Here is a 16,691-nt window from a genome sequence, read left to right as displayed (position 1 = left end):
AAAATTCTAAATAAATCCCATGGATTCAATTACCTCTCTGCAAATGATTTTTGGCTCTATTTATCCAACCCTATCCTCACTTCTTAATTTCCTTTCTCAAATCTTTAACTGCCTAGTGAATATCTTGAATATCCTATAGATATATTAAATTCATCATGGCCTAAACTGAATTCATTATCTCCCTCTCAAAACCAATCCTTCTTCCTAATTTTCCTATTATTGATGAGGGTATTACTTATCATTCTTTCAATCACAAAAGTGTCCAACTTAGGTCTCATCCTGTGTTTTGTTTCGTTTTTACTTTCACTCCCATTATCAGTTGCCAAAGGCTACTTTTCTATCTTCTCTCAAACACATCCCTTACTCTCTTCTGACATTGCTACAGCTGGTTCAGTCTCTTGTTTATCAATTTCTAGACTATTATAATAGCTTGCTGATGTTTCTGCCTCCTCTCTTCCCATTTCTGTCCATCTTCTATTTAGTTTTAAAGAGTTCTCCCTAAAGTGACAATGTCACTCCTTATAGTCAACCAATTTCAGTAATTTTCAGTGATCTCTAGTATCAAATATAAAATACTTTGGTTTTTTAATTCATTCATAACTTGGCCCTCTCCTATCTTGCTAGGCTAATTATACCTCACTCTTCCCTACTTCTCTCTGATTCAGTACACCAGCTTCTTTTGCTCTTCCTGGCCCTGTATCCTCTGAGTTTTCATTTGGTGAAATGTTCCCCTTCATATCTGCCTCCCAGCTTCCTTCAAGTATCAGCTGAAAATCCAGCCTTTTGAAAGAAGCATTTCCCAGTGCCCCTCAATACTGCAGCTTTCCCTCTGAGATTATTTCCAGTTTACTCCAATAGATCATATGTGTACATAATCAGTTTAAATGTTATTTTCTCCCCATTTTTTTTATTTTTGAGGGCAGGATATTTTTTGCTTTTCTTTGAATTCCTAGAACTACATAGTAACCAGTACACAGTAGGTACTTAATAAATGCTTGTTGATTGGACTTCAAATTCTGTTACGATTTTAGCTTTTAGAGCAATTTAGTGAGCGTGATAGAAATGAACCAAAAGTCCAAGGAAGGCATTTATTTTGTTGTACTTACCTCTAGAATAGTAGCCATCATAGCACAAAATCATCTAAATTTACAGTTCTTCGTCTACTCATTCTTCTTGCATGAAGTTTGTGCTGGTCTCTCTTCAGTCTGAAGTTGTTACTTGAAACACCCACATAATAGATCCAGTGTTAATGGTTTAAAAGATTTTAGGATGTGTGATACATTGTTTAGCATTGGTATTTAAAAATTCTCATACATTGTAGAAAGGTCATGGCTCCTTTTAGCTCTCTTCACTTTGCCTTTGTTTAGCAACAGAAGCATCTGGTTCTACAGTATATCAAAGAAAAGACAGTCAGTTAGAAATCATATATTAAGAAATTACTATGTGCCTTGAGGCTACAACAGAAGAACAAAAAGACGATGGTCCCTCAAGGAGCTCAAGTTCTAATGGGGGAAACCAAATACATGGAGGACATAACTCAAGGTAAATGGGATCCAAGGAGGAATGATCTCAGAGGAGAACCAGTAAGGGTAGGGAAGGGGAAGCAGGTGACATCTAAGTTGGAGGAAAGGTTAGGAAGAGAGAGTATTGAAGGCATAGGCACTGGTTAAGGAGAAGGAATGAAGAAATGGAGAATCCTGAGGGAGGAAGAGCATTTAAAGCCAGCATTGCTAAATCATGAGTAGTGTCAAGTCTAATAAAACTGGAAAGGTAAAACAGATTGACCATATTAGTCTAAATATAAATCAAACCTTTACAATTAGATTGTCTTAACAGGAAGTAACTAAGACCTATACATTAAAAAAAATACCATTTACAGGTCTTCTGTAAGTCAAAATTAGGTGGGAAAGTGTGGTTTATCAACCTGATGCAGCAAGTGCATTTCCAAATGGCATTTTCCAACCCTGGGGAAAAAAATAAATGACACGGGATCAAGACACAGGAGAGCTATGAATCTATTTAGGGCTTTTGTTTTATAATACCTCTAGAGGCATTTGTTTTAGCAATGTATGCAGTTAGTTTTATGGTATCACTTTGGAGAGATCAAAACTAATGATGGAATTTTTTTTGAAGTATGAATATACTTTATAAAAATATGAATAAAGTATAAATGGGAGAAGAAATAAGAATCTTTTAGATAATTGAAGATATAGATAACTCTCCTCAAAACTTGAAAATTATGAATTCTTGTATACTATGGGTCCTAATCTAAGACATAATATTTTATCCAATTCGGTTTTTTAGAGCAATTACTTTCACTTACATTTTATGTGGTTTTAAAAAATAAATTATTCTTAATGCTATAATTTGAAAATTATCTTCTGATTCCAAAGAAATTGCTTCTTTTCCTTCTAGTTTTGTAGACATTTGATACTCTCTGAAAAAGGTCACATTGAATGGAAGCTGATGTATTTTGCACTCCAGAAATGTTATCCCATCAAAGAGCAATATGGAGACACATTGCATTTTTGCAGGCATTGCAGCATTCTTTTTTGGAAGGTAAGGTTTTAAAATATACTGGAATTCCAGGTGTTAAAATTAAAAATTAAAATAAATTTTTAACTATTTCAATATATATTTCTAAGGATAAAATATATTTCTAACTTTATAGCAATTATAGCTATCCAGAAAAATTAAATGGACTGCCTTTTATGCAATGTGTTGCCCGCCACTAGAAATATTTGAATTAGGGATTGTCTGGGACACTGTAAAGATGAATCTGGAATGGAGTGGTAGGTTATACTAGCCGAAAGGCATGAACTATAGAGCCAACTCACACCTGCTGGCAAAATGATCTTTAAATTCTCAGTGTGAGCATTTATACCTCAGAAATCAACAAATGCTACTAGGGACTGGTTTTGTTGTTTTTTTGATTCCTAATCTTGACCAAAAAGTGGAGAGAATATTATTAATTCAGATTAAACTTAAAAACGTGTCATGCATACATTTTTTTTAAGAAAGAAAGTTATTAAAACATTTTCCAACACAGCCCAGTGGTAGGTGATGATTATGGGCATCCAGTTCTAAGATTGTGCTTCTGTTTAATAATTATTAATATGTATTTGAATATTAAAACCCAACATTAGTTTAAAATTAAATGAGAGTGAGTTCAATTAGACAACTTTTTTTTCATCTAAGTGGACTACTTGCAATATGTTAATAAATGACTTAAAGAGTCTTTTGTTTAGCTGTTTTTTCTATGCTACTTTAGGCAGCTTCCTTAGAACAAGTGCTTCACCCACCTCTACTCAGGAATTGTTCTCTTGAGCCCACAGCCATCTCACATAAGCATTCTAGAATTTCATTACTTTGCTCTACCATATTTGTGCTGAACCTAGTCTCAGAAATCAGTGTCTACCCTTGAACAATGCCAGCTTCATTGAGAAGGATGTCTGAGAGTGTAACAGATAGGAAGAGCTTTTTGACCTGAACTGGGTATCAGTCCATAAGACACATAATCAGGCTCTTCATGTCATCAGATCATTAATTTTATATTATCATCCACCAGAATTATAATGCATTTTTCTAGTTCTTATAAACTTTTTTCCTTCTCTCAGACTGAATTAGTTTCATAAACAATAAAGATTGTTTAGAAAATAACAAGTATGTTGTAAAAGAAATCTTAGAAATATTAGTTTTACAGTCCTAAATACAGGAACATTTAGTTACATATTTGTATGACTGAAGGTTAACAAGAAGCCTGACTCTTAAAAAGATGATTTAGGGCCTCTTTTTTCAATGACATTTGCTATCTCTCAGAAAATATCAATTTTGAAATCATTCTTCCTCTTTTCTTTCATTATTTCTTTTGCTGTTTATAGCCAGGAAAAAAAAAATGTGCCTAAAAAAGTATTTTACTTATTCAGTAAGTTTCTACATGCTATTTCTTTCTATCCTGATGAACAGCACAGCAATAGAAGCTCATGATTTGGCTCTTTGGAATGCATTTGTATTGCTTGAATTTGAATCTGGATGTATCTCACTCCAAACAAAACAGTCTGTAGAGGGAAGACTCAGGTTAGAGGAACTATGAACTCTTTGTAGGTTCATCACACTGACCCTGACTTTTATCAGTTCCCCGCTCCTTTCCAAGGGAATAGCTTCATCTCTCCAACTGATGCAAGGAATGAAGCTGACCTCTCTTGCTCGGTTCCTCTCCTTAACTTTGTATGTGTCTGCTTTACAACTTCCTTTGAGTTAGGAACAAATCTTATTTGTGCAATTTCTGGATGTTTTTGATAAGTGGTAGACTGATTTGTTTTCCTTTTGTTATTTGAACATTTCTCTTTCATTTGCTCCAAGGTGATTTATAATGAGAAATGAGGCTTTGTTTATTTTTTACTTGATCTGTGATTTCATTGGTCTAGGGAAATCCTAGTAAAGAAACTCTGTGAACCAATGCAGATCAATGTATCACCTTTGTAACTTAAAGTCTCAGAGAATTAGCTGAGGCATTGAGAGGTTAAAGGAGACTTAAACCCAAGTGTGCCTGATAACAAGCATCCTTTAGAACTATTGACTTCTGCACATATAATTTAACTTTTGGATTCATTTTTCTTCTTAAATTCCTAATGATGTTTTGCTTCCAAAAGAGGGAGGGGAAAAAAGCAATGAAATTATAATAGCCAAGATACCAAGATCAGTATTGAGAAAATATATTATATATGTGCATATATATATATATATATATGAAAAATGAAATAGTTTTAAAAGACTTTAGATGTGGGGAATATTTTCTTAGTTTCCCGAGATGGAAGGCTTTTATCTCTTAGTTTCAGGATACTTATGAATGTTATCTTTAATTATAAGTTTTCTATAACTGAGAAAATGAAAATTTAAGAAGGTTTAGTGGTAGCAAAGACCTAAATTCTAGTCACATTTCTGCAAACTACTAATGGTGTAATTTAGACAAGGTCCTTTCCCTCTCAAGGTCTCAAATTCCTGATCTGTAAATTAAGGGAATTAATCTAAGTAATCTCTAAAATCATATATCTAAGGTTCTACCAACCTATTTTGTTTCTGTAAAAAGCTTTAAATCACTTTGAAAACACATGACCTTTAATTAGACAACAAAAAAATAAAAGGAAGTACATGGCATAAACTGGCAAAGATAGAAATATTCTTTGTTGAAAGGGAGGATGAAAGATTACACACTAATGAATTGTTGGTGGAACTATGAATTAGTATAACTATTTTGGAAATCAATTTGGAATTATAAAGATAAAATGTCTAAACCCTTTTAACATTCCATTATATTGCCCAAGAAAGCCACTAATCAAAAAAAAAAAAATTCTATAATCACTTACACTACTTACCTCATAATTGTGAGATTGTGAGGGAAATGCTTTGTAGTTCATATAGCATTCTCAAAATATAAATAATTGAAAATATAAGGAATCAGACTTACAGAAAAGACTAAAATTAGGGTTTATTATTTCCCTATAGAGCTTGACCAATAGCTGAATATTGTCTATCTTAAATAGACAATAACAGACAATTGGACAGATGGTCAATGAGTAGAACGGAGAATTAAATAGGAGAAGAAAGTACTGGATTGCCTTAGGGATATTGCAAAGCTTTTTTGAACAATTCCAAGGTTCCCATGGAAACAAGGCCCATCCTTTTAATGCTAACATTCTACCAGTGCTGCTATATATGACAGTGAGACATGAAATATAACTCCCTGAAGAACTTTTTAAAAATGAATATAATAATAGAGGGCATTGGAGAGGCAGATGCTTATTGTAAGCTGTCTGCAACATGCAAACTTCAAAGAACAAAGTAAAAAATGTCACCAAGAATTTGAATGATGGAAAGAAAAGATGGTTGATCAAGTGTCAAGGCAGAGGTGACAAGTAGAGAGCCATAATGCCCTACTAGGGCCCTTAATATTAGAGAAATTAGTAAAGGACACTAGCCTGATAGCTCTTCTGTGGATAATCTGTGGCAAATGTGATTTGCGTTGTTGGGGTGAGCCCCTCCCTTCCCAAATAAGATCCCATTTAATTGTATTTCATGAAGTCAGCCCTTCCAGAACATATTATCATCAAAGAATTTAAATAAATTCTAAAACAAGCCTAAAATGAAATAAATATGTATTTTTAATATTAAGATACTTTTTCATTTTCTTGTTCAGGAAGTGATAGAACTTCTCCATAGATAAACCTTTTTAGTAATTGCAGTTATTAAAGCAATGGAACAGGTCCCAATGATGATCAGCTCATGTTGTTATTGTTATTGTTCAGTCATCTCAATCATATCTGATTCTTCATGACTTCATTTGGAGTTTTCTTGGCAGAGATCCTGGAGTGATTTGCCATTTTTTTCTCCAGCTCATTTTACATATGAGGAAACTTAAACAGGGTTAAGTCACTTGCTCAGGATTATCCAACTACCAAATGTCCAAGGCCAGATTTAGACCCAAGAAAAAGTCTTCCTGACTCAGGGGCCATACTCTCCACTGCACCACCTAGCAGCTCAGCTCTCTTTCTCAGACATTATCTATCTAATCTATCCATCTACCTAATCAAATAGCACATAGTAGGCACTGTATTAAAATGCTTATTTCCTCCCCTGCTCTCTTGTTTGTTTCCAAGTGATACTTGCTGACAAAAGAAATGCTTAGCTGATAATATGTAGAATAAGGAGAAAATTTGTTCTTTGTATAATTGATAGATCTTTTCTCCCGTTTAGTTTCTATATTTTCTAATTTGGCCTCAAGATTTTCTTACAGTATGCTTCATACAACTTAGTCATTTTATTTGATATCCCAATAAGTACTTTTCTCTTTCCAGTAAACAAAAAAAGGGGTTTGAGAAGCACTGGATTTAGATTAACTGAAAGCATTATCAAAGCTGTTAGATTTGGTAAGGAGTTGACACCATTATTATCTGGCCATTTCTATCTTGTTTTTGAGGTAAGCAGGCACCAGGCATCTTCTCTGCTTGTCCCCAGTCTACCTCCCATCTGAACTCCCTTAATTACACTAAGGATAGCATCTTTCTTTATTTTCCTATATCAGCAAATCTCTTAAGGGGGAAAAAATAGCATATTAGATTTCTACCATCTTTTCTTTCTGGACAAACACAGACTGTTTTATTCAAAAGTTAATCCATTTTTGTGCTTCCATGTACAGTTCTTACATTGGAAGGTTTACCAACTATAGGTTATAAGTCAGAAATCTCAGTGAAAGTTTCTCAAATCCATGTTTCCTGATATATAGGATCATAGGGACTTAGATTGAACTGAAGGAACCTCTGTGGCCATCTAGACCAATTCCCTCCTCTTATAGAAGAAAGAACCAAGACCCAGGGAATGCCCCAAATCCTACATATAGTAAACCTTCAAGAACTTAAACTCAGATTCTCTGACTCTCAAATGTTCTTTCCACTAGATCATGTAGACTTTCATATCCTGGGCATGCAAATTTATTAGTTATTCATATCGCTTATGATAAGTTTTTGGTAGCAAAGCACAATTGAACATTCAGTATGAATTGTTATTCCTATTTTATCTCTGATCTACCTACCAAAGTGGTAATTAGAAATAATAGTAAAGTAGCAGTATCAAGCATTTTTATAGGACTTTAAGGTGAAAGAAAAGGGATCTATCTTCATACCATTCTTGTGCAGTAGGATCTAAGAGTCTCCTCGTTTTATATAGGAAAAAAAGTGAGGCTGAGAGAATTTAACACATTATCTCTGACTTGTCAAGCCAGGGTCATACAGCTAGGAAGGGTCTAAGATGGGATTCAAACTCAGGGCTTCCTGACTCCCAAGTCAAATACTTTCTCCTCTGTGGCACCTGAAAGGCTCTGATGATAATCAGGTCTTTCATACAAGGATCTTAAATTTAGATCTGACAGCTCTTGTCCTTTAGCAGATAGAAACAATTGTGCTCAGCACTTTGTTAGCAAAAACATTTAGTTAAAATGGGAAGATACCAGATGATTCTTCTTCTCCACACCCTGTCTCCAACAATGACTGCTGTTCAGGTGAACTCTGGCCCAGCTCAGGCTTGTTCCATACTCCTAAGTGGCTGCCTCCTCAGAATCAGCTTTTTAGTATTCTGGGGTTTGTGCCAAGGTCTCCAGTTTCCCCTAACATAGGATAGTGTCCCTAGGCTCTCTGTCCCACTATGGGGCTGTGTATTCCCTCCCCAAAGTCTTCACCTTCCTCTTTGCCTTTGAAGGATTTCTCTTCATGAAGCATTTCCAGGTACCACCATTGGTAGGTCCAGTTTTATAACCTGCTCACTCTTTCTGAAGTCTAATTTTCTCTTTCCAACCTACTACTTGTGAATCCATTGCAAAATTCAGTTCTCTGCATTGAGACAAGGTAGAGAGCTTGCAGAACTGAAACTAGATCCCTTTGTATATTCTAGCTTGCCCTTTGAGTACAACACCCCGATGGTTATCTGCATTTCATTCTGGAATGTCAATAAGTAACATTATATTCATCCAGATCTTAGTTAAACTAGAGGCGAATTCTGGGAGCATTCATGGTCTCAGAATTTACGGAGATGAAGTAGAGTTTAAGGAATGAGGTAGTAGAAAAGGGGGTCAAAACTTGCTTGAAAACCTCCAATGGGAGGAAATCAACAACTTCCAAAACTCATAGAAAGTTTCCTTGCAGTTTCCCCCATGAGAATGGTAGTAAGATGAGTCCATTGACCTCTAAGAGAACATCTTTAGTCACCTCTGATGCTAAATCTATTCAAAGCTCCTAATGCAGCAGAACAGTCTTTCAGCTCCAAACTTAGAGTAGCTTAGTTTCCAGGAATCCCAGTTAGGCTCTGGATCCCTCATTCATTGTCTGCCAAAAGGTCAGTTGTCTCAGATACCCAGTTTACACTCAGTTTTGGGGAAATCAGTACTTTGAGCAAAGATTTAAAGCACAAAATCTTTTATCAGTTAAAAAGGCGATTTCACATATTTGTGTTACATAAATTGGGAGAATATTTCTGGTGACCAAGTAAATATTCTTTAATCAAAGTTTCATCAGAACAGAAATAAGGGAAGAACCCTAATACTAAAGTGTAATTACCCAGTTTTGCATTGCTTATTTGACTTTTTGTTTCACTGACTGCCTTTTTGAGCAGCACTGGAAAGTCTTAAATAAAAATTTAAAGTAATTGGACATGAGGCGGCTAGGTGGCACAGTGGATAGAGCACCAGCCCTGGAGTCAGGAGGACCTGGGTTCAAATCCGGTCCCAGACACTTAATAATTACCTAGCTGTGTGGCCTTGGGCAAGCCACTTAACCCCATTTGACTTGCAAAAAACCCCAAAAAAAACAACCTAAAGTAATTGGACATGTACCAAAATAATTAATGGGAAGAAATGTGAGGAATTAAAATTATCTAGCCTGGAAAAAATATGGAGCTGTAAGAACAAAAATGCAATTCAAGTACTTTGAATATATTTTGCAACTATTATTTTTCTTTAAGCAAACAGGATATTGAAAAACTCAGATTGGGTATGATGACTCATTTTGCAGGAAAGTTTTTTTTTAATTGCTTCAAATAGAAATTTCCCATGTCACTTTTTAAAATATGATTCATTTTCTAAAAACTTTTATTTTTACACTGTTAGATAATAGATTTGGAACTGAAAGGGATCTGATAGATCATTATTAGTCCAATCCCCTCAGTTTTCTGACAAGGAAAGTGAGGCCCAATGTGATTAAGTTCTCATAGGTATTAAGTGACAAAGATGGGATTTTAACCTGAATCCTTTTACTCCAAATTCAATATTTTTCCACTGTACCACCTTGCATCCTTATGGAAACAGGCTTTAAAGTGTGACATATCTATTTGGTCAGCAGTAGCATGCTCAAAATTTAAAGCCCTCCTACAACGCACTTGTAATGTGAAAGGGCTCAGTACAGAGGACTGAGTAGGCACATAACTACGGAAATGGTTTACAGGTCAAACCTTGCTGCTTCTCTTCATTAAATAATTGAGTTGACAGGAAGATAGTGACCATCTGCCATCCTTTAATGAGAACCAAGAAGAAAATGCATTTTATTTGTTGTAGTCATGCTGTAACTTGAACCAGCTAAAAGCTCACTGTTGACTAAACTGAACATCTTTGCTGCGTAAATTATTTGTTTTGAAATTCATCATATCTGCAACCATTTTCAGCAAGAACAACTCTTTTACAGCAATATGCAGTTGTTCCACACTCAAGTCTATCAGATCTGAGGTTTTAAACTCTGCTCCCCCTCCCCTTTCCCCTGAATTCACATTCATCTGTTTATTAGAGAAGATGTATTTTGTGTGTGTGTGTGTGTGTGTATACACACACACACACATATATATATATATGAATTTTGTCACATGTAGTCACTATATTACATTTTTTGGCTTAATTGGGGTTGAGGAGAGGAGAGTCAAAAGAAGAGGGTTCAATCTGGAGGAGGTATTTTTAAAAATAACTAACTCAACTCAACTACCTTCTGCTTTATGTATCTGTGGTTAGGTGGGTGTATGGTTTTTCTTGTTTTGATTTTTTGACTCATGGTTACCTAGGGAATAAAAATTGTTAAAAATAATTCCATGGAATTAGTAATGGTCAGAATTTTTTTTTACATTGAAGTCAAGGAAATAGCCTACTTTTTATCATTGTATGGATTGTCTTTCAGGATCAAATTACTTGTCGACCTCCTTCCCAATACTTTTAACATGGAGATAAAAAGGTTACATATATTCACTAAATAATTTACATTCTCCGGGCAGCTAGGTGGCACAGTGGTTAAAACACCGGCCCTGGAATCAAGAGTACCTGGCTTCAAATCCAGTCTCAGACACTTGATAATTACCTAGCTGCGTGGCCTTGGGCAAGCCACTTAACCCCATTTGCCTTGAAAAAACCTTAAAAAAAATAATTTATGGGGCAGCTAGGTGGCACAGTGGATAGAGCACCGGCCCTGGAGTCAGGAGTACCTGAGTTCAGATCCAGCCTCAGACACTTAATAATTACCTAGCTGTGCAGTCTTGGGCAAGCCACTTAACCCCATTGCTTTGCAAAAACTAAAAAACAAATAAATAAATAAATAAATAAAATAATTTACATTATCAAATCATTAGCAGTAAGAATATGGTGGAAATGTGTTATATATGTACACTCTAGGGTTCAACTCATGAAAGAAACATAGAAATGCTAATCTTATATTTAAAAGTTTAACTGCTATTTGCTAAAGCATGTCTAATTTAATATAGGAAAGTATTTCCCAAAAATTATTGTGATTTGAGGCAATAAAGCCAAAATATTGAAATTTCCCTTTTTTTTTTTTTTCCTCTAGAGATGTTTTTTATAGTTTACATTATGTAACTCCTGTATTGGTAATGTATCTATTTGAAAGCTTTGAAAGGAAGAGGACATCTTTTTCATTATCTTTGATGGTTTCTTCAAGTCAATGAGTTTTTGAAACACTTTTTGTTGTCTTGCACATGCTTGATTTTTGTTAAGGTTCTGTATGCCAAAATTTCATTCTTTAGTTTGGGATAAAGAAGAGAGAGTAGTTTTTTTGTTTGTTCGTTTGTTTTTGTGATGAAATAGAACTTTCTTTTTACAAATAATGTGTTCCAAAACCTAAATGCTTAAATTCTGTCTGATCCTTTCCCAAGTTTAACTTTTCATTTTTTGCTTTACTGCATTCCTTCCTGCTTCTTTCTTCATGATCTTCAAGGACTACCATCTTGCTTTATTATTTAAGGTATTTTCACATTTTACCACATACACTGTGTCTGTCTGTTTGGAATGAACAGAACTAGGAGTGATATTCCATCTTGTGTCATTTGTGGCTTGTTCTGTAGCAATCGTGCCTGTCTCTGTCCTAACTCGGTGTTTTCCATACTTTGTATTTATTGCATGTTTGTGTGAGTGGCTTGTTAAGCATTTGTTATTGAAGTTCAAAGGTCAATAAACAATTGAAGTTAGCTCCACTTTATATAATGGGATGTGAAAACATGGCTACCTTTCACACAGCACTAATAATCAAATGCTTTTAATTGAAAAGATTTTTAAGTCCAATCTAATTAAAGTCCAATCCTAAGGGACAATGTAAAACTATGAATGTGCATTTCTAGTTCAAATAACAAATATATACACAGCATACCATATTTAGCAGAAACTTAGTAAATAATTCTTTTGAACATAGGAAAGAATTACATGTGTCTTGGTTATTCTTTATTTCTGCCTGTTATTTAAGAGCCTTAAGCATTTGTCCCCTAGCATTTAGACGTTTTTATTACAAAGCTTTTGAGTTTTTTCTTCTATCATTTTTCTCATCCTGTAAAACAGATACCACTCCTGTCAGAAGCCATCAGGAGTAGTTCTGGATTTCCCAGGTCATCAGATTGTCTGGTTTACCCAGTGTGAGCTATCACTGCCAACTGATCTGCAGTGCCACTACAGCCTTGTCCAACCCCTTTCTTGCAGAGGCCAGACTGAAGGATTCTAAGAATTCCTTTCTTGTATTGACTTCCTTGTCAAAATATCTAGAACAGTGTCGAATCAAACTGCTTTGTAAAGTGCTTTACCAGGCCCCTAAAAAGGGGGATCTATATAGTTAGAAGACAAGAAAAATCTGAGAATGAGAATTAATCAAGGAAAATAGTGCATCTGAAATAAGAGAGACAGGACTGGGGAAGAAGGCTGTAAGAATGAGAGGAAATCAGACCAGCTCATCTAAGGCTGCAGAAAGTTCTAGGGTTTTAAAACAATATTAAAAAGAATATTCTTAGGCAGAAAAATGAAATTTTTTGATGAGCTCACAGCATTTTAATCTTAAGGACATGATCTTTTTCTCAGGGACACTCAAAAGGTGAAGTATATTTATTCTTGACTAACTTAAATAGTAAATCCCAGAGGAAATCCCACAATTGGAAACTGTCAATGCTCTCTCACTGCTTGAGCAGTGCTCATGATAAATAATCAAACTTTCATATACACACCCTCAAAATAGTGTCAAATTCCCTAGTACATTTCAGCAAATCATTGCACTTTCAAGAAAGCAATCTGCCCCTTAGGCTGGTCCCTAGATTGTTGCCAGGCTACTGATGTGCCCTCACCTCCTCTTCTCTCACCCTCTGCAGGACTCCGGACACCCCTGTACGGCAAACAACCCCGACAGCTGCTTCATGCCAGTGTCCCCCCAGCACTTCATTGATCTCTTCAAATTTTAAATTCAGCCCTTGCACTGTGCCTCTGTTTTCAAAAATGATGTGTGGTATGCTTTATGTGCAAGCTCTAATGGTGAACGTGCAGTGTTAAAAAGGGATTGGGTGGGGGTGGGCATCCCATGAAGACGGGGATTGCTGGAATGAATATTAAATCAGTTTTGAATTACATGTTCTAAAGAGAATGTGAGGTAAAAATGTCTGTAGTTTTGCATATTGTAATATTTATTTGATTAATGAGATGGGATGATTAAGGAAAGAGGGACTCACATAACATGTATTAGTTCCTTTTTTAAAAAAGTTTTCTACATATTAAATTTTGCACATTTATAAATATAATTCAACTAAAATCTTTTGGATTTTGAAACTCAAGACATTTACTAATAGACACTAATGGCCAAGTACATGCATATTTTAAGTTATGGTTTTCCTGTTTTGTGGTAAATGATAAAACTGACTCCTGTGTATATACGTTAAGCAGAATATTTATTTTTCTTAAAGTGTATTTTATTAACCACATTGGGTATGTCCAAACCAGTTATTATTGATGGGCAACTAATCTAGGGAAACAGTAGCCATATTCTTTTGATGAGTATTTGTTGAATGGAAAACATTCATGCACATTTGATGTCTAGGCTAGGGAAAATTAAAACCTAAAGACTATATTGTCTTCAGGGCACTCAATGACCTATGCTACTGGAAAGACTTTAGTATCTCTTCCTTGCTAAAGTACTTACTTACAAAAGCAACATTTTTGTGAAAACTTTTTTTTTTTGTATACGAAGAAGAAATACAGAACTAAATCCGTGCTGAAGAAATTCAGGAGTTAAGCATTTGTCCAGAAATTGAGTCATGTACAGCCCAAAACATATGCTAAAACATTGCTTGTTTTGAAACTAATTTTGTAGACAAATGTAATAAATCATGATTATCTGTTGATTTCTTTTGTCATTTTTTTTAAAATTTTAAGTAAAAAAAATTGAAATCATGCACTCTTATCTTAAAGATCCAACTTATCTGACTCCCTCCCTCATTCATGAATGGTTCTTTGCAATATTGCCAACACATAGTGAGCCAGTCTCACTACTTCAGATTCATCTCCTACCCATTTCTTCTGGATGACATAGTGGATAGATCATTATATCAGAAATCAGGAAGACTTGAATTCAAATCTAGGCTCAAGAGATGTTTGAACCTGGGCACAGTCTGTCTCTGTTTCCTCATCATAAAAAGAGTAAGAATAGCACCCAGCTCCCTGTTAGAACAAAATGAAATTTTTGTCAGGTACTTTGCAAACACTACATTTCTCTATAAATACTAGCTAATTACTATTCAAAATTGCCTCTGGTGCTGCATGAATGAAAGAAAAAGAATTTATGTAGTACTTGTGCTCAGAAGATTTGATGATTTCCTTCTCCAGTTTATTTTACAGATGAAGAAACTAAGGCAAAAGGGGTTAAGTGACTTGTCCAGAGTCACACAGCTAGCAAGTGTCTGAAGCCAGATTTGAACTCAAGAAGATGATTCTTCCTGAATCCAGGCTTGACATTCTATTCATTGTGCCCCCCCAGATATCCTATATGTATTTATATACCTACATATAGTCTATGTATACATGTATATGTGTGTGTATATATATATATATATATATATATATATATGTAAATATAAAAGCAAGCAGACTCTGCCCTAAAAGAGTATGCATTCCAATGAAGGAGACAACATGCACAAGGATGATCATTGAGAGATCATCAAGCATGAGAGTATCCAGGAAGTAAATAAAAGAACCCTGGAAAAAACCCTGCTGGAATGGCCAAATTTGGCTCTGATCTGGATGAAGATCAAGCAAAGGCAACAGAAGGAATTGTCAGACAAATGGAACTAGAAGAGAATAATGTCACAAAAAATTTAAAGAAGAAAAAGTATCCAGGAGAAGAGGCCAATCATTAACATCAGAGTCAGAAATGCCAAGAAAGACGAGGATTGAGGAAAGACCATTGGATTTATCCATTAAGAGATCATTGGTAACTTTGGAGAGAACAATTTCAGTCAGCTTACAGAGGGTTGTGAAAAAAGCAAGAAGAGAAATGGGGGCTCTATGTGAACAGATTTCTCAAGAAGGAAAAGATGATAGGAATCAAAAGAGTTGTTTTTGTTTTTTAATGGTAGGACAGAGAGCGTAGGCATGAAAGCAACTAAAAGATTAGGAGAAACTGAAGATTAGCGAGAAGGAGTTTGATAGTAAGAGAAGTCTCCTGGATAAGATGGGATGGAATGGGATAAAGGGTGGTGATTTCCCTTGGCAAGAAAAAAGGGATCACCTCTTGATGTGAGATGGGTGAAAGAGGAGGGTAGAGGAAGACATTGAGGTAATGCGAGATGAGAAAGAGGGGAGGGGAGGGGCAACTCTGAATCATATATATATATATATATATATTTTTTTTTTTTCCTGTGAAGTTCTCCACTGAAAGGAGGGGAAGGTGCTGCCATGGGGGCTTGAAGAAAGGGAATAATTTTCAGGGCAGTATGTTTACTAGTAAATATTAACTTTCTACTATGCATGTGGTGCATCCTACAGATACAGCTATGAAAAAGGGCCTCAAGGAGCTTACAATCTTATGGGGAAAGACAACAGCCAAAGCTGAAAAGCTAGGAGGGAGGGCATGGTAGAGAGTGCTCAAAGGAGCACATCTGGGTGAGAAATGAAGAGAGGGTTGGTAGAGGCCTTCTTTAAAGAAGATCTGAGGAAGTATGAGGATTGCTTTGCTGTAGCGAGGACCCTGTTAAAGTTATGGAATATCAAGTGATTGTGTTCTGAGGTGAACTTGAGTGAAGGAAACAGAGTAATGAGTCTGACGATTAGCAAAGTGTTGGCAATAGGGCAAGGAATTCAAGGTAGGCAGAAAATAAGTTTTTATTAAGAACCTACACAGTGACAGTCACTGCACTATATATTTTACAAATGTCTCATTGGATCTAAATGCAGAAGACAGCGTAGATTTAAACTGGTTCACCAAGCAATCAAGATAGGAAAATGAGGATACTTTAACCAATACAAGGGTAATGACTTGGAAAAGAACACTGGTTGGAGATCACAGAATGAAAAACAAGATCATAGGATGATCAGATAATGAAATTTTGGAGTTCATGAACCTGCAAGTAGTGAGAGAGAGAGAGAGGAGAGGGCAAGATTAAGAGTATGACAATCTCTAGGTTATAAGAAATGACTAGATTTATGAACTGTGAAATTAGAATATTAGAGGGAGTATCACTATGTATAATGAAATTCACTAATATGAACTTAAGGTGGATAAGACTTGTGCTAGGTACTGTTTAATTAGGAAAGATGAAGAATGATGACATAGAGATCAATAAATGATGCTCACCAGTATCTAGAGTGATAGAAGTGAATCACATATGCCTCCAAAAAGCAGAAATGATGGTCGCAG

The 16,691-nt window shown here is 35.4% G+C and overlaps 1 protein-coding gene across 6 annotated transcripts in view; it reads left to right on the top strand.

The window, feature by feature from the left end:
* Positions 1-14,181, top strand: part of FBXO25 (F-box protein 25) — a 103,132-nt gene extending 88,951 nt beyond the window's left edge. For 3 of the 6 annotated variants that reach the window (XM_074209559.1, XM_074209558.1, XM_074209556.1), the window contains 3 exons: positions 2,416-2,559; positions 11,751-11,777; positions 13,159-14,181. In XM_074209559.1, coding sequence (XP_074065660.1) covers positions 2,416-2,559; positions 11,751-11,777; positions 13,159-13,248 — 261 coding nt within the window. In that variant the 3' untranslated portion in view covers positions 13,249-14,181. Of the gene's footprint in view, positions 1-1,367; positions 2,343-2,415; positions 2,560-11,750; positions 11,778-13,158 lie in introns of those variants that run through there. The other 3 variants (XM_074209557.1, XM_074209560.1, XM_074209561.1) reach the window with 3 other exon arrangements.
* Positions 14,182-16,691: the final 2,510 nt, after the last annotated feature.

This window comes from Macrotis lagotis, chromosome 1 (genome assembly GCF_037893015.1).
Source record: "Macrotis lagotis isolate mMagLag1 chromosome 1, bilby.v1.9.chrom.fasta, whole genome shotgun sequence".
NCBI lineage: Eukaryota > Metazoa > Chordata > Mammalia > Peramelemorphia > Peramelidae > Macrotis > Macrotis lagotis.
Note: the sequence above shows the minus strand (reverse complement) of the source record. Positions and strands in the feature narration are given on the sequence as shown.